We start from the raw sequence: 23280 nt of genomic DNA on the forward strand, positions 1-23280 counted from the left end.
TTCCTCCAACTCCATTGATCGCAAAATAATGCGTGAATATATGCAAATAGATTTTACTTCACTGCCACCGGAGGCCTGTGTCAACAAAGACAACTGCTGCTTATTTGAACACAATTATTCAGTACTTCCATAACCAGGACATCAATACATTTGATTTCTTTATCAAATCAAGATATTTGCACATAAATGGCATGAATCCAAAAAACAGAAAATGAAGCTGCATTTGGATACAAAAATTAAAAAGGTGGCTCTGTTATGTTGCCTATAAACCATTTAGGAACTAGTATCAAGAAAAGCACACCAAATTTCATACTTCCTCTTTTCTCTTCATTTCACTCCAAAAACTTAGCAAGAACATTGCTGCCTTTACCAATCAAAAATTTTAGCAAAAACATTGTAAAGAATAATGTTTCCCCAACAGTCCCAATTACAAGTGAACCTCGTTTTGAAGCCTACTATCACCATTAATCAGTAGGCGGACTTTAAGTGAGCAAGATCCACAAGGAAGCACAATAGATGCTGGCAGTGATTTAGGTGTTAGCAGAGATACGGCATCCCCATCTCTTGATATTGAACAACCCGTGTCTACCAATTCGAAAGAATCAATAAAGTAGTAGTCACCACATCTACAAGGATAAGAAAGCTCTATAGTATCACCAGAATCCTGAACTGTAAGGTCCTCTAAGCTGACATCTTCAGCAATTGTTGCATCCTGTCTCAAAGTTAGCAATTCAGCGTCATAAAGTGCACGTGACCTCGGGTTGCCAACGGTTTCCCAGGCTCTCTGTATCTCCAAAAATTTGTTTTCTGCCAGACACTCAGAATTGGATGTTTCTGATGCATTTTGCTGTTTGTCTGGATGAAAACAAAGTAAGGCTGACCGGTAGGCTTTACGGACTTCTTCCAAATTTGCATCTTCCTTCACACGTAGAATCTCATAGTGGGTTTTATGAAATAAGTTGCCGCTTGTAATCATGACTCCCTATATCAAGAAAAATCTTTACTGAAAATAAGCACCTGGAGGAAAAAAAAAAAAATGAAGTTAGAAGTGGAATCTTGAAATCAGTTTAACAGTTTCTTCTATATATTTTTTCTGGACAAGTATCAAGAAGATGCACATCCAAAAGACTTAACAAAAATTAAAAGAATATAACAGAAAGAAATGTCTATTCCTCTGCGATTTGGTATCATTCTTCTAATTGAGCTGCAGGACTTGGAATTTACATCCTTCAATATGCCCCATCACTCAACTCAGTCCAAGCCATCCGCCCCCCCCCCCAACCCACCCCACCCCAGCCCAAAAAAAAAAACAGAGAAAGAGAGAGAGAGAGAGAACCACAGGGTCAGCAGAGAGGGATGCCAGTAGGATGCCTAAGTGCCTGAGGATCAACGAGGGTCATATGCTGTCTGCCTTGCTGTTATACGCTATGTATCCTGTGTCCTTAATATTACATTATTACTCTATAGAAGCCATTGTTAGAAAAGAAAGCCCATTTATATCACAGAAAGAGAGAGAGAGAGAGCTTAAACAGTGAACCAATAAGGAACACTCTTAGCAACTGAAAAAAGCATGATACCAAACCCGCTCTCTAGGTTACAAAGGAATTTTCTTTTCAACAGGTTACAAAGGAAATGACATTAGACAAATTAGAGTGAGCACGTGTTGGTGCCTAAAATGTTCCCTTCACTTATGGCCTGCATTAACAGACACAATCATCAACAAAAAATGCACAGAAGATATGCAAGCAAGGTACAGAAAAATGAAGCACCAAGCAACATAGATGTTGCAAATCAGATTGGAAGCGGTTTATCGCTAACGTCAGAATCAGTTGCCTTTCAGATGGACCTGCAGAAGTAAATGTTCTGTGTCTTAACTGGCCATCTTAAAACACAAGATTTATTTGCTCGTAAGCTACAATTTCAGCATTTGAAGTAAAGGATTTAGAGGACTCAACAATCTTGGAAAATAGATCCAGAAAGAGATCAACAGAGCAGTATAGACTATAGATCCCTTGTCCTTTCAAAGCTTGAATTCCTTAACGTTAGAATAAACTAGAATGGCGTAAATTGTTGTGATAACTCCTTGGACTCTTTTCATCCTCTTAGAAAGTTAACTGCCAATAATGGCTTTCAGTGACAAAACTAATGGCACCTAATTCGATCCTCTCAAGATGCAAACTTTAACAGGTAAAAGTAGAGACCATTTGTCCCTTGTTTACACAAGATTGTAGGCTCACATAGATCTTCTTCCTTCTACTAACATTGCCCACAACCAATGTTGCAATCAATCTCCCAATCAGAGTCTTTTGCCAGTAGAATTCCAATCTGGCAACCTCAATTTCTGAACACGTAGCCAACAGAGTACAGCCCATTTCTTTTCATTAGCAATGAATCTTCTTCTCCTCATAATTTGAATTTGTCAGTGTCTGGACTTCAGCACTTCCATGAACTAGAACAAAGAGCAATTGATCTAGTTTCACAACAGTAACCCAGAAACATTTCACCCCACTATGTTTAACATTTAAGTTAAAATGGCTTCTTTCCATAATGCCAAGGAGAAGAAACAACCTATGCCCACCAGGATAGAGTTAACATAGTGACCTATTCTACTCCATCACACGAGCAACCATACAATCCATAAAATTGCTATAGTGATTAGCAAGCACTGTGATAGCAAATCAATGCTTAAATTTAAGATCTCCACAATTGCCACAGCCTATCACTCTAAGCACCTTAGAACACTAACAGGGACATAGTCAGGTATCAGTTGGAGAAAGGTCAGCAACAACTATTTGCTACCGATTTTACTGTCAACTTATGTTTTTCCTCCTCAGTGCTTGTAAAGTAATTGACCAACTGATGGGAAACATGATAAACAGGAAGACACATATCACAAAAATAAAAAAGGAAGAAGACTCAATTAAGTCCCTCCAAGATGAATAACCAAAAGGAACACCACTTTTTTCTTATAACTGTGGTGTCCTGGCCGCAGCTTGAGCACCGAGACTATTACCACGGGATACCTGCCACCTCCCACCAGCAATAGGTGCCAGGTAACTCTGTCCACCAAGGTTAGGACAGATGGGAAAGGAACAACCTTTTCATCATCATTGAAGATTCGGCCTCTATATTTAGTAATTCTTCCATCACAAGGACGAGAGGCATCATCGGCATATTACCTAAAACATGATAACCTTTCATCTACCCAAACTCTTTACTTTAATGAAGAGATCATACACATCTACTCCACACATCCCATCAAATCACAGTATTCAAGATTTCATAACCCTATCATCACTAATCCTAAGTTATCAAGGGATGCTAGGCATCATGACTCAAAAAAGTTCTCTTTTTTCTTCTTTTGACGACGGATTGAGCTCATCAAGTTAGGTTGTGTTACCTATAGGTCACGGGTTCGAGCCGTGGAAGCAGCCACCAATGCTTGCATTAGGTTAGGCTATCTACATCACACTCCTCAGGTTGCAACCTTCCCGGGACCCCGCTATCGCTGGATGCTTTGTACACCTGGCTGCCCCTTTATTGAGCTCATCAAGTTCTTGTTTTGTTGCCTTTTGACCACAATATTCGTCTTTCGTCTTTTTGGGTTAATTAATATACTCAATGGTGAATCCATCATTTAAATATCCTTTTCTTCTGTTCAAAATGGAAGAAAGGTAATGAAACCTGTGATGCTGAACCAATCTAACATCAAGAATGATTCTATTATCAAGTAAATTAGAAAACAATAGCATTTACTGTTACTTTTTTCAACAATGTTTTTCTCACAACAGCTTTATTCATATACACTTTACAAACTTGGTAGACAAATAAAACCCGTTTAACAACAGAAAAATGAGAAAGCACACCAACCCAATTGGAAAAATTATCCCACCATCACAAACAATAGCATCTACTTACTTTTTTCAGCAATTTTTCATAACAGTTTTATTCATATGGACTTTACAAACTTGGATACAAATAAACCCATTTAACAACAAAAAATGAGTAATGCCACCAACCCAATTGGAAAAATTATCCCACCATTAAACAATAGCATCTACTTAATTTTTCAGCCATTTTTTTTTTTCACAACAGCTTTATTCATATGGACTTCACAATAATTTTTTTTTAAAAAAAGGCAGCCTGGTGCACTAAGCTCCCGCTACGCTTGGGGTCTGAGAAGGGCTGGACCACAAAGGTCTATTATATGCAGCCTTAGCCTTACTTGCATTTCTGCAGGCTGTTTCCACAGCTTAAACCAACCTCCAGGTCATATGACAGTAACTTTATCAGTTACGCCAAGGCTCCCTTCACAAACTCGGAGACAAATGAAACCCATTTTACAGCATAAAATGAGAAAGGACACCAACCCAATTGGAAAACTTATCCCAACATTACAAACAAGTTTACCTTTCTGGAAAAATTGTTTTAACCTTCTATAATTTCAAAGAGTAATTGCCTTTACTTAAAACTGGAAAAAAACAAGAATAAAAAACTGGACCATGAAAATTTGAGTTACCTAAAATATGGGTATTCAGATTTCACCGGAGATTTGAAAAAGTGCCCGTGCCGGTGATCCTTATTTTGGGGCGGCGGAAAATCTCAGGTGAGACAGTAAGAAAACTTGGCGAGACAGATTTCCTTTTAATTTATGGAAAAGGACCAAACGTATAACTCTACTCCGTTTTAATAGCTAAAAATATGACCCAAACTAACTTTGGGTCATATTTCACAAAAAAATGATAAATAAATATATTCACTCTTATATTTTTTTAAATCTGCTTGACATAATTCGATTTCAAATCACTCATATTTTACCCGTTTTGACATATCGCCTGAAATCAATGGTGTTATTTGGGGAGTATTTGTTAACTTGCATAACAGCAGAAACATAAATAACATAAAATTACTATGGATGATATTTTTAGTTATTAAAATAAAATAGAGGGATATTTTAATCCTTACTATGGATGATATTTTTAGTTATTATCTTTTGCAAGTTACATACTTTTAACTATCAACTGCTACACTTACCTAAACTATTGCGTTGGCCTCCGTGCGCCTATTATCAGCTACGAATAAATATTTTTGAATAGCTCGGCATACATGTGCTTTAACACAAAAGAAGCCATAGTTTAAATAAGTAGAGAAAATAATAGATATATTAAGATATTAGAATTTGCGAAAAAGTGATATTTTTATACACACTTTTTTATCAAAAAACTCTTCTTAAAATGAAATGACCAGAAACAAGTAACATTAGGGCCTTTGATATAGGGGGAAGAGGGTGGCTTTATCTCGAGGGGTTCAAAATATAAAAAAATAAATATACAAGATGTAAAAGAAAAAAAAACTATGGCTATATATACATAAAAATAATTTTAACCTTATAAATGCCAAGATGTTTTTTTCCATAAATAATCTATGAAATTAATTTGAAGGATATTTTTAGAAGATATATTTTTCACAAAAAGATGCTTTTGTGAAAAGACGTTTTATTTAGAAAGTTATTTTCTGGATTAGTTTTTTTCCAGCTAAAAGTAGGTGGACGGTGCTCGTATAGTATAGTACTCCATGGCTACAATTTAGTATATGCTTAAAAACACACACTCTTTTAAATTATACTAAATTTTTTAGATATTATTACCTTTTGCAAGTTACATACTTTTAACTATCAACTGTTACACATACCGAAACTATCATTTTCTTTATTAAAAAACACATTTTGTTTATATTGCGTTGGCCTCCGTACAAATTATTAATTACGAATAAATAACTTTAAAGAATAACTCGGCATACGTGTGCTTTAACACAAAATATAACATATTTTAATTAAGCACTAGAACAAGTGATAAAATATATTAAGATATAAAATTTTGGTAAATCTTAAGTGATATTTTAAATGTGTTTTTGACAACTTAGCGATTTAAATTATCTCTGCTCCTTTAATTTTACACATTAGACTCAATAAATCGTAAATCTCTGCTCCAATTGATGCTGATGTGTACAATTAAAGGATGAGATATATTTTATATGGTTAACTTATCTACGTGATGAACAGTTGAGAACACCCGCATAAATTTTTTCAAAATACGTTTCTCTTTTCAAGACGTTCTTAAGAGAATAATATATTTTGAAATTTAAGAATAACTACTTTTATACGTTTTATTTTATTCTTAATAAGTAATTTTTTAAATTCATGCAAATGTTATTATATGTGTGACATTATAAGTTTTTAATAATTATACAAATATTAAATATGTTTAAAAATAATAAATTCAATTTTTTGTATCATTAAAAATTTTCCAAATAAGAGGACCTAGCAAGTAAAATTCATGTGGTTCAATGTTGACTCGGACGTTGGACAGAAGATGAAGAAGAAGGTGGGTATTGGTAACCGATGCTTCCGACATTTAAGATCAAATTGTTTTAAAATTTTATAAAAGTAAATCCGAAAAAACGTTTGTATAACGCTTCCTTTGTTTCAATTTATACGACGGAGAATCCATTTGAGGAGTCAAATAACTTTTTTTTTTACTACAATCTTCTCAAACTCTTTTCATATGTTATAAATTACTCCCTCCGTCTCAAATTATGTGATATAATTTGACTAGATATGAAGTTTAAAAAAAAACTTTTGAAACTTGTGGTCTAAAGTAAGTCAAATGTATTTGTGGGGTCATAAAATGTAAATCATTTCATTAAGGATAAAAAAGAAAATTTTAAGTTAAATTATTTCTAAATATAGAAATGTATCATTTTTTTTTAGACAAACTAAAAAGAAATGTATTTGTAGGTCGTAAAATGTAATTATATTTATACTCACTCCGTCTCATAATAAATGTCAAAAGTTTTTCGAGTTAAATTATTTTTAAACATAGAAAATTGTTTATTTTTTTCAATACAATAATTAAAAGTAACATAATAACGATATTATTGGATTACGATATCAAAAAATGTATCTTTCACAATAAAGTAAAAATAATTTATTTTTATTATATAGGGGTAATTTGGTAAACTTCATATTGCATTATTAATTTCTTAATATGCGTATTTTTTGCTAAAGTGACACTTATTATGGAACGAAAGGAGTAGTATTTTTTATATAGTTTTCAAATGTATAAATTTTATTATAAAATATTAGAATCTAAGCTTTTTAGTTTAAAATGAATAATAGATCAACTATAAATTTAGAATGAAGAGAATATTAATTTATGTGATATGATTTGAGAAGACACCAAATTTAAGAAAAAAAAGAAGACTTTTGAAATTTGTTAGCTAAAATAATTCAAAGGCTCATTTCTTTAAAGGTAAAAGGAAAAGTTTTAAGTTAAATTATTTCTAAATATAGATATGTATCATTCGATTTTAGAATGGAAAGAAAAATATATATATAAATTGGAAACGGAGGAATTAGTTATTTTTTTTATATAATTTTTAATTATATAAATTTTCTTATAAAATATTAGAATCTATGCTTGAAATGTAATTAAAAAAAAATTACTTGACTCTTCAAATAGATCAATCCTCATATAAATTTAGAATGAAGAGAATATTAATTTATATTTTAATAATTATATTTTTAGTATATTAATTTATTTAGAAGTATACATCAGATAGGGTTGACTCTAAAGGAACGTGAAAAGTAAATAGAAAAATGAAGAAGAAGGACGTGGTATTGGTAACCGGTGCTTCCGGTTACCTAGGTGGACGTCTCTGCCACATGTTATTAAACGGCGGTTACCACGTCAAAGCCTTCGTTCGCCGTACAAGCGATCTATCATCTCTACCTCAGCCTACTGACGGCGACGGAACCCTAGAATTTGTGTTCGGAGATGTAACAGATTATCAGTCACTCCTCCAAGCTTGCTCTGGTTGCCACGTCATCTTTCATGTTGCTGCTTTAGTTGAACCTTGGCTTCCAGATCCTTCTAGATTCATCTCCGTGAGCACAATAATACATGTTTTAATTTGAAGAGTTATTTTTTAGTTTTGAGGTATAAAAGTATGTTACATTTGATATATTTATTATTATATATATAACAATACAAGTAGATGATGATAATTCTTAGTATTAATTGATGGTGGAGCCAGTCGCGAGGAAAGTATTTTCTTCGAGGGTTAAAATATAAAAGTAATGCATACAAAAGAATAAAAAGTAAAACGTGTCTAAGGCAGGTTCAACATCTACTATATATACATAAAAAATAATTTTAACCTTGTAAAAATAATATTTTTTTCCGCCGAGTCGGTTCGAATGAACACCCTCGGCTCTATGTGGCTCCGCCACTGGGTGGAGCCATATAAGAATAGTCTTATTTAAGGTATTTCTGAGTATTCAAAAAGGGTGGAATTTTAGTTTTTTTTTTTTTTGGGATATTTTTGAGTATTAATTGATGGTGGTTGAGCCTATAAAAATAGTCTTTTAATGATATTTTGGAGTATTAATTGTTGTTGTTGTTGATATATTTTTATTTTTTTATTTTATAGTTTTGAGTATAATTTGATGGTCGAAAATGTTTATTCGTTGAAAATGTTTTAATTTGAAAGATTATTTTTCTTGATATTTTTGAGTATTAAATGATATTGGAATGATAGGCTATAAGAATAGCTTTTTTTCTGATATTATCGAGTATTAAATGATATTGGAATTATAGTTTTTTTTGTGATATTTTAGTACTCCTAAAGATCGACTATAGTCCCTCCGGTTCATAATAAGTGTCCTTTTGGCCTTTGGAACACCCTTTAAGAAAATACTAAATCCTAGAAGGAAAAAAAAATGGTATTTTGACTAACTTATCCTTAATTAAATGGTAATGTAATATAATTTCTTGATTACAGAAAAAACTCATTTGTCAACAGGGGTAAATTTGGCAGAAAACAATTACTAATAAATTCTTGATTATGTAAAAGAACACTTATTTTGGACCAAAATAAAAAGGCCAAAAGGACTCTTATTATGAATCGGGAGGAGTAATGTTTATTGAAGCAAATGATGAGAAGAAAGGGTTGGAAAATTTAGTAGGCGTTTGGCCGTAGAAACAAAAAAAAAAAAAAAATTCACTTTTTTTGGAATTTTGGAGTTGGAGTTGTGTTTGGCCATAGTTTTTGAAATTGTATTTTTTTGTTGAAATGTAGTTGTTTTGGTTGTGAAAAAAGTCAAAAACTTGAAAAACAAGTTTTTCTTGTTTTTCAAATTCCGGAATACAACTTCAAGTTGTATTTGGAATTTTCATGACCAAACGCTAATTCCGGAAAAAAGTGAATAATTCTTATGGCCAAACGGGACCTTAAGAAAATGAGCTAACACTGGAACTAATATCAAAGAAAACATTTTTCATGAGAAGAAATTCCAGAGTTCTGCTAAACCAACTATACTCTTTATTGCTACTTTTAGGTATTTATAGCTGATTTAGACTTATTGATGTTATTGCTCTGCATTTATAGGTCAATGTTGGAGGCTTGAAGAATGTGTTGAAAGCTTATAAAGAAACAGGAACTATAGAGAAAATTGTGTACACATCATCTTTTTTTGCCTTGGGACCAACTGATGGATATATTGCAGATGAAACTCAGGTATGAAAGCTGATCGAATGTGTTACAGATCTAAAATAAATAAATGTATTCCTTCTTTAACAGTGTAAGCTTTAAATGAGACGGTTTACGTATCAGACCAAGCAAAAGTCCTATATTTGAGTCTCATCATCACTTGAAAACTATGATTAGTCCAAGAAAAAGAATTAGGTCCACACGCGACGAAGCAAGCTATAAATGAAAAAATAAATAACAGAGGTGTTTGACAGTTTGAGCTGTCAGATGAAGTGGTTGACACAATTAAGCACATGCAGTTAATATGTTTAGATGTGCTTTTCTCATAAAGGTTTAACTAATTATTATTAAATTCAGACTCATTCTGGAAAATTCTTCTGTACGGAGTATGAGAAATCGAAAGCTATTGCTGATAAAGTTGCATTAGATGCTGCGTCTGAAGGAATACCAATAGTGCCTGTTTATCCAGGAGTCATATATGGTCCCGGGAAGGTCACGGCTGGAAATGTCATTGCCCGTATGGTAAATATTTCAACCTTTTTCCTCCCTTTATGGCTGGAAATATTATTGCCCGTTTGCTAAATTGTTTTAATGTTCTGGATTTGGTCGTAGCTACGTTGGCAATGTTCTTGTAGTTGATTAAAAGCTTTTACATGTTCTATCATTTCATGCATAATGACTGTTTTTTCCCAAGACTAAAGCATGTTCAATGATGCCATAATTACCATTCTATAAGAGGTGTGGTTTTTAATTAATTTTGTTTCATCCTTTTCCCTAGAATTAGCAAATAATCATTTGAAATTCTTTTACTACCCTGGTTGTAAGCGAAAGAAGAAAGAGACAAAAAATCAAAATAGAAAAAAGAGTTGAGGAGAGTAGTAGAAGGTTAGAAGAGATACATCATTAGACTTCTTCATCAAAGTCAGTTCATTAGACTTGTCTGGAGTATGTGTGATGAGAAATTGGAGATGGGTGGAGGAAGAAGACGAAGAGGAGTAGAAGGAAAAACAAAATGTGAAAAAAGAAAAAGAAAAGTAAGGGAAAGAGTGGAAAGGAGACGGCGTAGGAAAAAGGATCCAGTGAAGAAAAAGATGAAGATGAGAAATGAAGCATGAGGTTTGCCAATACAGGTCCAATGGAGAGAGAGGAAATTCAAAATGGGAAGGAGAAGATGAGGAGAAGTGGTAAAACTAAAAAGGAGATAATCAGGAATTTTCCATTTTGCCTGTGAATCTCGAATAAATTTCTAACCGAAACTTCCTCAATGTGTAAATTTGAAGGGTATCATCTAACTAAAAAAGGTTAAAACTAAGTTGCCACTATCAAAAAATTGAGGGACTCTGTATCTCACCTTGCCTTTCGGTACATTGCCTGTTCAAACCAGGTAGAGAAAATAGTGCTTCAGTTCAATGCTCATCTTCCAATTGTAGGATTTGGCAATTTTACTAATTATCTTCTGTAACTTTATTTGTCATACATATGAAATTTATGTGGTATTGACTATTGAGTTTAAACATATTTCTTTTTCAGATAATTGAACGCTTTAATTGGCGTTTACCTGGTTACATTGGCCAAGCAAATGACAGGTTTTCTTTTAGCCATGTTGATGATGTGGTTGATGGACATATTGCAGCTATGAACAAAGGCAAACCAGGTGAAAGGTATCTTCTTACTGGGGAGAATGCGTCATTTAAGGAAGTTTTCGACATAGCTGCTATCATCACTCACACAAAGAGGCCTTCGTTTGGTATTCCCCTACTTATTATTGAAGCTTATGGCTGGTTATCAGTTCTTTTCTCCAAATTAACAGGAAAGCTTCCTCTAATCAGTCCTCCGGTAAGAAACACATTGATACTAAGTTTTTATTTGTTATACTTGTTTTTTAGGGGAGTATGTCTTAAGTTGTTTGTGAGTTGAGACGATCATCGGAAAAAGAGGGAATTGGTTTTATGCAGTAATGTCACAAGGACAGATATATAAAGGGCTTAGCTTTCTTTTCTATTCTTTTTTAAGGTTCTTGCAAAATTAATTCTTGAAAATCAAGTTTGAATGGCTGTTTTGTTGCTTGTCTTCACTTCACCTGCTGAAATTGCTGTGGATCTGTTATTCTGACGTGGATGGCTGTGCCTTCGCATTTGGCTCTGAGCGTGACAAATTATTTTCTTAGTATATCTAGTAGACCTTTTTCATTTTGAACCTAGAGTTCGGGATTATTACTTTCAAACGATGTACAGGGCAAAGGTTTGTGCATCTGATTTTTATGTTTGATGACCATTTATGTTGCTTATTTTTGACTGCTTATTTCTTAAACTAAACACTCTAATTCTGGGTTTTGCATTTGCATACTTGGGCAGTACATGTGCCTCTTTGCTTGGTTTTCCTTCTTTAAAAACATTTGGATGTTCTAAAAGATATAGTATTTGCTGCACCAAACAAAAGTAGAAAATAATGTTAGCACATAAGCAGGCCTATTCTTTTCACCCCTGTCCCAAAAACAGATGATGACGTCGAAGGGGTTTTACATGTTCTATGCATTGTGGTTTTGGCTGACCTACGTTTCTTTTCTTTTTCTTCTCTTAATAACTCATTAGCTTGCATTGGATCTTAATCTTTATACCTCTTTATACATCAACTTGAACAGACTGTTTGCGTGCTTAGACATCAGTGGGCTTACTCCTGTGACAAGGCAAAGGAAGAACTGGATTACCACCCTAGAAGCTTGAAAGAGGGTTTGTCCGAGGTGCTTCCTTGGTTGAAGAGCTTGGGATTGATTAAGTACTGACATGTAACATTATATCGAAAATGTATAGTGTCTCATTACATGTAGATTATCCTTGAGATGAAGTGATTTCTTGGTGCATAACATCCTCATATTTGCGTCATTTCATCTAAACTGCCACAGAACTGAAAGAACATAGACACTCGCACTTCATTTTAGTTGCAGCTAATTTAGAATGAACCTCTTTTTGTTATAAACTTCAGCCGATTTGAGAATTCAGTTCTGCGTCCATGTTATTTTCTGTTCTGCTCTCCTTGCAAGAGTGAACTGCTGGTGCATTCTAAAATTTCATTACTAGGAATAACTGAAGTACTGAAAGCTTGATCATTCGTCGCTACATATCTTTTTATGTACTTATGATTTGAAACTTTCACTGCATATACAGGGACAAGTATTTTACTTTCTTTTCTTCCTTTTTAGGTGTATGTAACAAGGGTAAATTATTTCGAAAGTGGATGAGAGTACTGAAGCCTCCATAAATTAGGGTCAATAGTTAATACTAGGGCTAAACTATACATGCTTAACAGTTGGAAAATTATACTGCATAGATAGATCAGTTTTTCTTTTGTATATATACTATATGTTAAATCCTCTTAACTTCTTCGTGTGTTTACTTCTGTATGTTTTGTCTACCACTTTCTTACACTAACAGCAGACAAAACATACACTCAAATTTAAATTGCATTGATGCAGCAATATGTTTTATAGCTGGACTGCTAGAAGATAAGATTGTAGTAGTATAAATTGCAAATTAATAAGATAGTTTATGAATCTGCAAAAATGACACTTCTAAAGAGTTGCAATACATCGAAGTGTGGGTGGGATGTTGTAGGATGGGATCTGTTCACTCTTTAATCAGAAGTCTTTTGTTCGAAATTTGGTGACAACACTACTTCTTTAACGTGCCCTATGAGAAATTGGACCAGTCGAGGCATGACTAACGGATACCGGATAGCTGATGATTATAAACCTTGCTACTACTACCGAGGGGGTGCAGTGGCATGTTGTAGAATGGAATCCATTCACCTTTTAATCACACCAGAGGTCTCAAGTTCGAACTTTGGTGATGACACTTCTCCATGTGTGCGACATGGTGAGAAATGGGACTAGTCGGGCCATGGCCCGTGGATACCGGATTACCAAATAGTTATACAAATAAACCACCTTGCTAAGTAGCTGTCATGTTACTTCACTTTCCAATTCAAATATTGGGACCAGGTATACTTGTGGCTGCAGAGCTGGAGGGAATTTTTTCCAAACATGAGTTGTCTTGAGTTTATTTGGTTTTATCCTTTAGTGCCAAAGACACAAAGTATGTATTTTCTCATTGTGTCAACCTCTTAATGTGGAAGTATCAATGAACGGCTGTTTTGTGTTTTTGTCTCACCCTTTTGTCTCACCCTTTTGTCTCTTCGAATTTGGAAAATACCTTTACGGCTTTAATAGCACTAGACAAGTCTTTGATTTGTGCTGCTATCCATCCATTGAAGCTGGGTTTGCCCTGGAACATTGACACATTATATTAACTAAAAATGGGTATTTTTTTATCCCAAAGCTTGTGAATTTTCACAAACTAATAAATTGTTTACACAAAAATCATTTAATTATCCGTGCGTTATGTTAAATTTGTATAGTTACTTCATATTTGAGAATAATTATTTTAAAAATGAGTCAAATTATAAGATATCTCAGATATAAAGAGAGCAAAATCACACATGTGAATTGATTAAAAGTTAAATCTGCTTAATCATATCACAAAATTTGAAATCAGAATACATCAATATCTAAGGGACAAAAAGTTATATCCCACATAATAATTACTATAGTTTATGCACCGACAAAAACAACTTTCCGCATTCAAGGTTGTGACGTGATGGTCAATTGAGGTGGATTGAGAGTCATGGAGTCTTACTTTCAATCCCCAACGGAGACAAAAAACTACTCCTAAGTGATTTTTTCTCTTCTATTCAAGCTTTAGTGGATAGTGTTATTCGCTACATGTGCTTGTGGAAAGTAACAGATACATCGTAGAATTAGTTAAGATACACACTCGAACACCACAATTAGGGGTGTACAAAGCAAACCGACAAACCGCACCAAACCGATAATCCGAACCAAACCGAGAAAAAAACCCGACTAGTGGTTTGGTTTGACTTGGTTTGGTTTTAAAAAGAAAAACCCGGACACTATTAGTTTGGTTTGGTTTTAACTAAAAAAGTCAAACCGAATCAAACCAACCCGACATTACATTTATAAAATTTCAAACATATTTTATACATTAAAATATTTATTTTTAATGTCATTTATAAATGTTTCTTTAACTTTTTCATAGTTTTTTGTCTTTTAACATATTATTTCAAGCTTGGAATTATAATTTTGAATGGTCCAATAAGTTTTATAGCCCAATGATATTAGTAACTCAAATAAAACTCAACAAAAATCAAATCAATACTAATGCTAACAAAAGTAATTCATATCTAACACTGGAATGACAATAATGTTGATATCTATTCTTTAGTTTTATATTAGTTTAGAACGTGAAAATACATAACTTATTTATTTTTTTCTTTAATATCTAGTCATGTAATTAATACTTATTAGCCGTACTTATTTTAGCATGACTTAGTACTTTTAGATTATTATCATTTTCTACATGCCTTATAAATTAGCCGTATTTAATGTAGCATGACGTAGTATTTTTAGATTATGATCATTTTATTTTATGCAATTTCATTATTTTTTTCGTTGAATATTTTAGTATGAAGACTTTACCGGAAAAAATCCGAAAAACCCGAGCACGCCGCGAAAAACCCGACTTTTGTTGGTTTGGTTTGGTTTATAGATTTAAAAACCCGACTGAATGGTTTGGTTTGGCCTTTAAAAACCCGAACCAACCACGTACACCCCTAACCACAATCATAAAACAAAATGAACAACACTCCTAAACTCCTAAAGAAGAAAAGGTCCAACACATATACTAACCAAATTTTCTTCTTGTGACTACAGGGGTAAAGAAGTATGGTGGGGTGGGGCACAGAACGAGAGAAAGAGAGAAGCAAACATAGGATAAAACAAAGAGTTCACAGTCATAGCAACAAAGATTCTTTGTGGGGATAACTTTTTCTCCCCTTTTTCTGCTTTCTCCACTAAGCCACTTGAAAATTTTGATGTCTTTTAAATTTATAAAAAAGAAAGAGTCTAAAGGAATTAAGAAAAGACAAGTAAGCAAGCAACATGGCATAAGACAAAATAAAATGTTGAAAGTCTCCTTTCTTCACTCCTCAGACTTTTTTCCCCCATTTCTTATCTTTAGATTTATGTATATTTTTTGGATGATTGAATGTGGTTCTAGTGGAAAAGATGAACTGTCCATCCATATAATGCCTCTATGATTGAGATATTCACGCCCTTAACTAAGTAGCCAAAATTGTAATGTGCTTTTAACATGGCCTTAAAGAGGGCCACTTGTTAGTACACGTGTGACGTGTGTGTGGTCCTAAAGAGCAATATAACAACGAATAGAGAAAATGACGGAAACCGTTTTGGCATAGGAAAACTTGTGGACTAGCAAGAATATAAGAATATTTTTGTCAGATGGGAAAAGATCAAATAGCCCAAAATATTTATTTGTTAAGGAGAAATTGATCCAATTCGGTATTAAGTAAAATTGTAATATTTGGTGGTCTTAAAAGAATTGCTTTTTTGAAAAGTTATCTCTTAAATTTTATAAATATAAGGACTCTCTTGAAGTAGTTGAAGTTAATTCGCATTATACTAGGGCCTTATGAATTTTGAAGGAAATTGTTCTTTGAGGACAATGATCTTTTAGGACAAAGTCTTTCTTCTTCAATTCCGTTTTTCTATTTTTCTAATGTTCGACGATTGGTAATTTATATCTATCGATAATCAGTACATCTTTTAACTATACGGCTGATCTTATAGTCTTTTGGGTCTTGATTATACCAACCATTAGGTCACTTGCTGTTTTCTTTTTAACACTGTACATAATACGTGTATGTGTTCCACAAAGTCACAAACTTTCATTAAAATCACGTGTTTAAAAGGAAAAGAGTTTGAACCAAAACAAATATTAGTCCTCTTCATAGGGATCAGTTAGTTTTTATGTTAATTCTTCGACTATAGGAGACAATACTATAAGAGATTAATTCAACATGCGCTGATTTGATCGATTGATGCATATGGCACTGTACTTCATTATGTAAAAATAATAAAGTATGTTAAACAGGTGACATGATAATTAAATTCTTAGGTGTACAGAATTCTGTTGATATATTAAATTTTAATACAAATTCTAATATAAAGCATGTATTCTGCCTAATCATACGTATATATCTGCTAATCTATTGTGGAGATTTGAATTGAATAATTGTAATCCTAATATATAATAGGATGAACTTTGATAAAAATTTGAGAAAAGCATCATTTGAATGGGGCGTAACACTTCTATTTCTGTCCTCATATAAAGCCTTACGTTATTGGAATATAATCACGGAGATTCTCATCCAGCTTGATGCGTATTGATGATATTGTCGTTAAGGATATTTCACTCGTGTAAGTATTCTTCAGTATTCAACAAACTTTTCTAATATAAATAAGGAGCAAAAATAAGAAAGAACAAGGAGTTATAACAGGAAACATGACGAGAAAAAGAAAAAGAATACTTATGTTGTTATGTGTCTCACAAGAAGAAAAATAATGTGTGTCCTCACAAGAGGAATGGAGATATTTAATCATAATGGACTAACTAACGACTAGAATAGAAATAATAATCCATATATGAAATAATAACGATACGCTAAATGTTAAAAAAAAAAAAAAAAAAAAAAAAAAATAGACATTTTTTGATAAGCATGAATCTGGACACCTATTGCAAGATACCTCTCTCACTTTTTCCAACATAATATGCAAACCATATTGTATACTCATACTAGTTAGATGGGAATGTTTGACTCTTATCTTATTATAGAACCATTTGGAGGTTGCATAACCTACCAAGTTCCATCAATCAACAAACTCATTTTCTTCTTACGTCTCTTTGTTTGTTATGCAATTTTCAACTGGATAGTATACCAAGAGTCTAAGGATAGACTTCTAGAAGTCGCACATTGAAATTAAATCCATTGTGGTTGTCTTTGTTATGTAAGCAGATCATCATCATTTCGTATGAGATAGGGGCATTGAAAACTTTCTTAGACAAATAATCATATGCTTATAATATACTCCATGTAGGCATTACTTAGACAAAGAAAATAAATATAAGACCCAACATACAAGGAAAAAATCAAGATTCTATTTACAAGGAAATTAATCAATTTCCAACAATACATAGCTCACACATATGATCACAAGTGGAAAAATTATAGTAATTGAGTGAAAAATGACTCATAGAAGAATTAGACCATATATATGGTTGCAGTGCAACTATGAGGTTTTGGGATGGATAGAATTTCAGCATGTTTAAATGGTCAATTACTAGAGACAGAATTTGGAAAAGGTCAAGTTAATTTGTTAAAAACACTTAACCCTCTGTTTGGATGGTTGTTTCCCATGGTTCATTAATGTTCAGTATGGTGTGGTACAGTATGGTTGTATTGTATTGTACTGTATTAATGAACACAATGTTTGGATAGACTGTATCGTTTGTTGTGGTTTAATAATATTTTTATTGTTTGGTTTGACTGTATGGTATTGTATAATAACTTGTAAGTTTACTAAAATACCCTTAACTCTTAATTAGAAATTAATTTATATATATATTAATAAAACTCAGGAAAAGAATAAAATAGGAACTTTAAAAAATAAGTAGGTAATGGGTGGGGCTGGTGGAGGGTTGGGTGGTGTGAGGTGGGTGGTTGTGGGATGAGAGTCGGGGTAGTGGGTGGTAGGGTGGGGGTGAGTGGTTGTGGGGGTGGGGTTGGGTGGTGGTAAGGGGCAGTGGGTGGGGGTGGTGGAGGGGTGGGTGGTGTGGGGTGAGCGTGGGGGTGAGTTGTTGTGGGGTGGGGTTGGGCGGTGGTGAGGAGTAGTGGGTGGTGGTTGGGGTGAGTGGCAAAGGAGTGGGGTAGTTGGGTGCGGGGGTGGGGTGGGGTGGGGCAGGGGTGGGATGGGGGGTGAGTGGTAGGGTAGGGGTGGAGTATAATGGAGAAATGAAATATGTAACCACGGAAAAACCATCAAATCTGTGGTTTCAAAAATTGGGACTTTTCATGGTTATATAACCATGGAATGAACCACGGGTTTACAACACCATACCATATAATTTTAAGAATAATGGAAACAAATATGATTTCATAAAAAACCATACATTAATGAACCGTGGGAAACCACCATCCAAACCGGGGGTAAAAGTTCAAAATTGGTGGTTAAGAAGTTTCTTACAGTAGACTACATCAAATTAAAGTTTTCACCAACTTGAATGAAAAATGAAAAGAGTTGGTAAACTTCTTATTAGAAACAACTCCCTCATTAATTAAAAATTGTGTTGTTAAGTACTCTACTTATATGTACATATACAATTTTGGCATTGCTTACACACCACACACACCGATATATCAAAGTATTAAATAACGAAGTGTGCAAACTGGTGCTAGACGAGAATATCTTCTACCTAGTAGTCTAATAGAGGCCATAAAATAAAAGACCTACCATCAAAGGTTGTAGACTTGTGGTAGGGTACGTAGTAAGTACTTGTGGTAGAGTACGTAGTAAGTATTCTTTATCGTTAATGAAACATCTCATAATCTTTAACAGAGTCACCTTTGGTAAGAAGTGTTTTATCCTTAAAGTGCACTTTCCGATACAAATCCAAGTTAATCAGACCCACCCCAAAATAAGTACTCCCTTCGTCCCAATTTATGTGGCAGCTTTCTAATTTCGAGAGTCAAATGAGTTTTTCTTCGACCGCGATTCTTTCATATGTTTTTTAATATTTTGAATTATTAATTATTGTGACATATATTACTTTTTACGTAATATGTAAATATATAAATTATTTTTCAGAACTTAAGGACTCTATATATGAATTATACTGAAAGTAAAAGAAATTTGACTCTCAAAATTTAAATTGCAACGGACAGTGAGAAAGTACCAAACACTAATTAAGAAACTAGAAGAATAAAACAGCTTTTCCCAAGTCATTTGGTGTAGAACGAGGATACCAAGACACTGAAATTGCCAATCTAAGTGGGAAGAAAATAATCTAATTGTGTTATCAAATCAAAGATTCTTCTTGCGAAAGGTGCAGTGCATCTAATATTTTCCGATTAATCATCGGGTATCCAGAATTTATTATCCGATTAATCCGGATTCACATTAGATAAAATTACTAAAAGGGTAATACGCTCTCCGCTTGGACATTCTATATTTTCAAGGTTAGAACTCGATACTCATATTTAAGGGTGAAAGGATACAAACCTACTGCTGGAAAGATAGTTTGCTATATCAAATTGGGAATATAAGTACACTCCCACATTGGTGATGGAAGAGTTATTTGTGGACCTTAAAAGTCCTTGTCACGTTATGTACTTTGATAAGTACACACTCCTAAAGTGTGTGAGTAATTATATAATATATATTCAAGACTTGGGGCGCGGGCCGGGTGTCTTTTCTGAAAGGATCCAACGAAGTAATATAGAAAAATCTGCAAGTATATTTTGACTTTGTTGTATCCTGAAGATAATCGTTTGTGTTTCCCCAAAATCTGAATACAAACGATAACTCTTTAAGGACAGTCGAATCTTCACGCCTCAAAGCCGTTTTTTATTTTATTTTCTGTTAATTTTTTCTTTCACCTACATCGGTTGGTAGTAGCTCTTTAAGACATTTAAGAATGTGTAGGTACGTAAGCATGACTTCTTAGTAGAATGGGGAAATCATTTGAGTATTATGAGATGGCGTCCAAAGCTAGATACCCATTATTTTACATTACATTATACTACTACTTATTATAGTACAATAATATGTTTCACCTACAGATTTTTACAAAAAACTAGAAAACCTTGGACTTTGTTCTGTCAGTGTTCTTTCCCAATAACTGGCAACTTTAATTGCTTACATGAAAAAAGATCCCATCCCCTTTGCAAAAATTCCATTTCCATCTCAGAGCCACCAGCCCACCACATGCCCAAAACCTTCAACTATGTCCATTTACTATAATTGCCAGTTTGCCACACAACAGACTTAGCATAAAACATTTTAGTCAACAATCAAGAACCCCCCCCCCCCCCCCCCCCCCCCCCAAAAAAAAAAACCCCTCACCCCAGCCTTCCCCTGCAACATCCCCTAACAATAAAGTCTTTTTATATATATATATATGGAGTCCATACCAACTTAACACGCATATCTCAACTAATTTTCATTCCATCTTCCTTTAATATTTTAACTTCCAATAAATTATTTAATTCAAATCAAATTTGGAACCCATTTGACATTATAACTTATGTATCCTAATTTTTTTTTTTCTAAATAAATAATCTATATCATAGTTAATGAACTTTTAAGACAAATACGAATTTAACTTTTTAATTTTTTATGGAAAAAAATCTTTGGAGAAGCCTCCCCTCATACGATGCATTTTAATTGGGCTCGGAAATGTATCGAGCAAAATCATGAAAAATGAGGTAGGAGGTTCGATAGGCCAAAAACAAAAACAAAAAAATTGACATAAATAAATAACATTAGGACCTAAAAGTAATTAATTAAAAAGTTTTAAAAAAATTTGAAAATTATTGTAAGGACTACAAAAGTCCCAGTCCTTTCTAGACTTTAAAAAACAAAAAACAAAAAAATTGACTTAAATAAATAAAATTAGGACATAAAAGTAATTAATGAATTTTTTTTTAAAAATTTGGGAAATTAATGTGAGGACTACAAAAGTCCTCACATTCCCTCTTATATATAATAGTATATATATATATATATATATATATATATATATATATGGAGTCCATACCAACTTAACACGCATAGCTCAACTAATTTTAAGAAATATCTGCTATCTTCTACCGGAATAATTACTAAATAACTTTGTCCACCAATAACAAAAATCCATTCTTATCATATCCTTACTAACTTTGTCCAAAAAATCCATTCTTATCATATCCTTACTCTTTTTTTTTTTTCTAAATTATTTTGTCCCTTCATACGACATTTTAGTCTCCGAGCAAGAACTCCCTCCCCTGCACCATCACCCAATAATAAAGACCTTTCTAAATATAACTATGGGGTCCGGGTCGGTTTGTGCACGCCTCGACTAATTATATGTAGTACTCAAATTTATGTGTGCATTTATATAAAAAAGAATGTTACATTTCTATATTTACAAATAATTTAACTTTATGAGATGATTTACAACAAGACATTTATATAAGGTTTGTTTGGACCACATATTTCAAAAGTCTTCATTTCTTTCTTAAATTCCGTGCCAAATCAAATGGTGCCACATAAATTGAGACGGGAGGAAGTATTTAATATTTTTCACCAGCATAGATATATCGAATAACTCTGTCCACCAATAACAAAAACCCCTTCTTCTCATATCCTTATCTTCTTCTTCTTCTTTTTGTGTAATTTTTTTGTCCCTTTATACAAAGAAGAATAATAAGAGAAAAGTTAGAGAAACACTCCATATTAGATCTTACTATAGCACTTCTGTTACCCTCTAAACACATCCAACACCAAAACATGAGAGATCACAAAGAAAAGAAGCAGAGAAATCAAGAAAGTGATCATCAAAAGGTCATCAGCAACATTGAAGCCTCATCAACACCACCTTCATCTAATTCATCATCTCCTTCACATGAATTCTCATTCACAATCTCATTTCAACAAACAAAACAAATCCCACCTTCTACTTCTTCTTCATCATCATTTGCCATAGATTTATCACCAGCTGATGATATTTTCTTCCATGGCCACTTACTTCCTCTTCACCTTCTTTCTCATCTCCCCATATCATCCCCTAGATCTTCCACCAATTCCCTTGATAGTTTCACTCTTCCAACAAAAGATCACTTTTTTGAAGACCATAAAGTCCAAAAGTCCAAGAATCGAAGAGCATTATTAGATGAGGATATTACTTATACATCTAAGGGAAAACAAAAGGCCAAGTCTTTTTCCCTTTTTGGGACACCAAAATGGAGAAAAGGGCATGAAGTTAAAGATCAAAAAGAAAACAAAGAGAGATCACAGCAATATGGCAAGAAGATGACATTTGATATGATGACTCAAGTTGTGAAGAGGTACATAAGAATGGTAAGGCCATTTTTATCTTTTAGAAGCAAAAGGAATATGCAATTTCATAGGCAATCATATTCTTTTTCTGGGAATTTATTAAGAGGAAAGAATAAAGAGATTAGGCAATATTCAGCACCAGCTTCAATGAGAACATCTCCTACAAATAGTGGTCTGCTTGTAGCAACACCAACAGGAGGAGCTTATAATAATTATACTAATTCTTCTTCAAGTGATAGCACTATGGAAGAGTTACAAGCTGCTATACAAGCTGCAATTGCTCATTGTAAGAAATCTGTTTCAATGGAAGACAAAAACAAATTGCCATAATGAATAGGAATTTGGTGATACAGAAAGAAAAAGGTCTAAATTTTATTTTTTTAACCTCTTAGTCCTGCTAGTACTTATTTTTCGTGTAACAAATCTTAATAGGTGATAGCAGGTTAGTTATCAGTTTATCATATTATCAGTTATCTTTTGTCGATTAATTATCTATAATTTATCTAATAAATGACATGATTATAACTAACTTACACTCATTGATGATCTCGAAGAAATAAGGACATGATTATAACTAACTGACACTCATAGATGATCTCCAAGATTTCTTCTTATGATAAACCAAACGGGTCAGGCTAACTTCACAAACGCTTGCTTTACATTTATGTCTCAATCTATGCAACTGTTTCTAAGGAGAGATTTCA

The 23280-nt window shown here is 33.4% G+C and overlaps 3 protein-coding genes across 7 annotated transcripts; 2 read left to right on the top strand and 1 right to left on the bottom strand.

The window, feature by feature from the left end:
* Positions 1-286: 286 nt before the first annotated feature.
* LOC132040203 (uncharacterized) lies at positions 287-4687 on the bottom strand. 5 transcript variants are annotated; one of them, XM_059430828.1, is made up of 4 exons: positions 4520-4687; positions 2238-2399; positions 1770-1846; positions 287-1017 (listed from the first exon to the last, which is right to left on the bottom strand). In XM_059430828.1, exon 4 carries the CDS (start codon positions 974-976, stop codon positions 428-430), a length of 549 nt encoding a protein of 182 aa, XP_059286811.1. In that variant the 5' UTR covers positions 977-1017; positions 1770-1846; positions 2238-2399; positions 4520-4687; the 3' UTR covers positions 287-427. The 5 variants fall into 5 exon arrangements, with proteins under 5 accessions (XP_059286811.1, XP_059286810.1, XP_059286812.1 ...); XM_059430827.1 differs by lacking the exon at positions 2238-2399; XM_059430829.1 differs by lacking the exon at positions 1770-1846.
* A 2879-nt stretch (positions 4688-7566) lies between these two features.
* LOC132039819 (uncharacterized) lies at positions 7567-12547 on the top strand. The gene is made up of 5 exons (XM_059430342.1): positions 7567-7945; positions 9448-9576; positions 9907-10071; positions 11080-11385; positions 12191-12547. The coding sequence occupies exons 1-5, from the start codon at positions 7658-7660 to the stop codon at positions 12329-12331; spliced, it is 1029 nt and encodes a 342-aa protein (XP_059286325.1). The 5' UTR covers positions 7567-7657; the 3' UTR covers positions 12332-12547.
* A 9169-nt stretch (positions 12548-21716) lies between these two features.
* On the top strand, positions 21717-23060 carry LOC132040624 (BRI1 kinase inhibitor 1-like). Its single transcript, XM_059431278.1, has one exon. The coding sequence runs from the start codon at positions 22028-22030 to the stop codon at positions 22904-22906; it is 879 nt and encodes a 292-aa protein (XP_059287261.1). The 5' UTR covers positions 21717-22027; the 3' UTR covers positions 22907-23060.
* The last annotated feature ends 220 nt before the right edge of the window (positions 23061-23280 follow it).

Source organism: Lycium ferocissimum, chromosome 12 (assembly GCF_029784015.1).
Source record: "Lycium ferocissimum isolate CSIRO_LF1 chromosome 12, AGI_CSIRO_Lferr_CH_V1, whole genome shotgun sequence".
NCBI lineage: Eukaryota > Viridiplantae > Streptophyta > Magnoliopsida > Solanales > Solanaceae > Lycium > Lycium ferocissimum.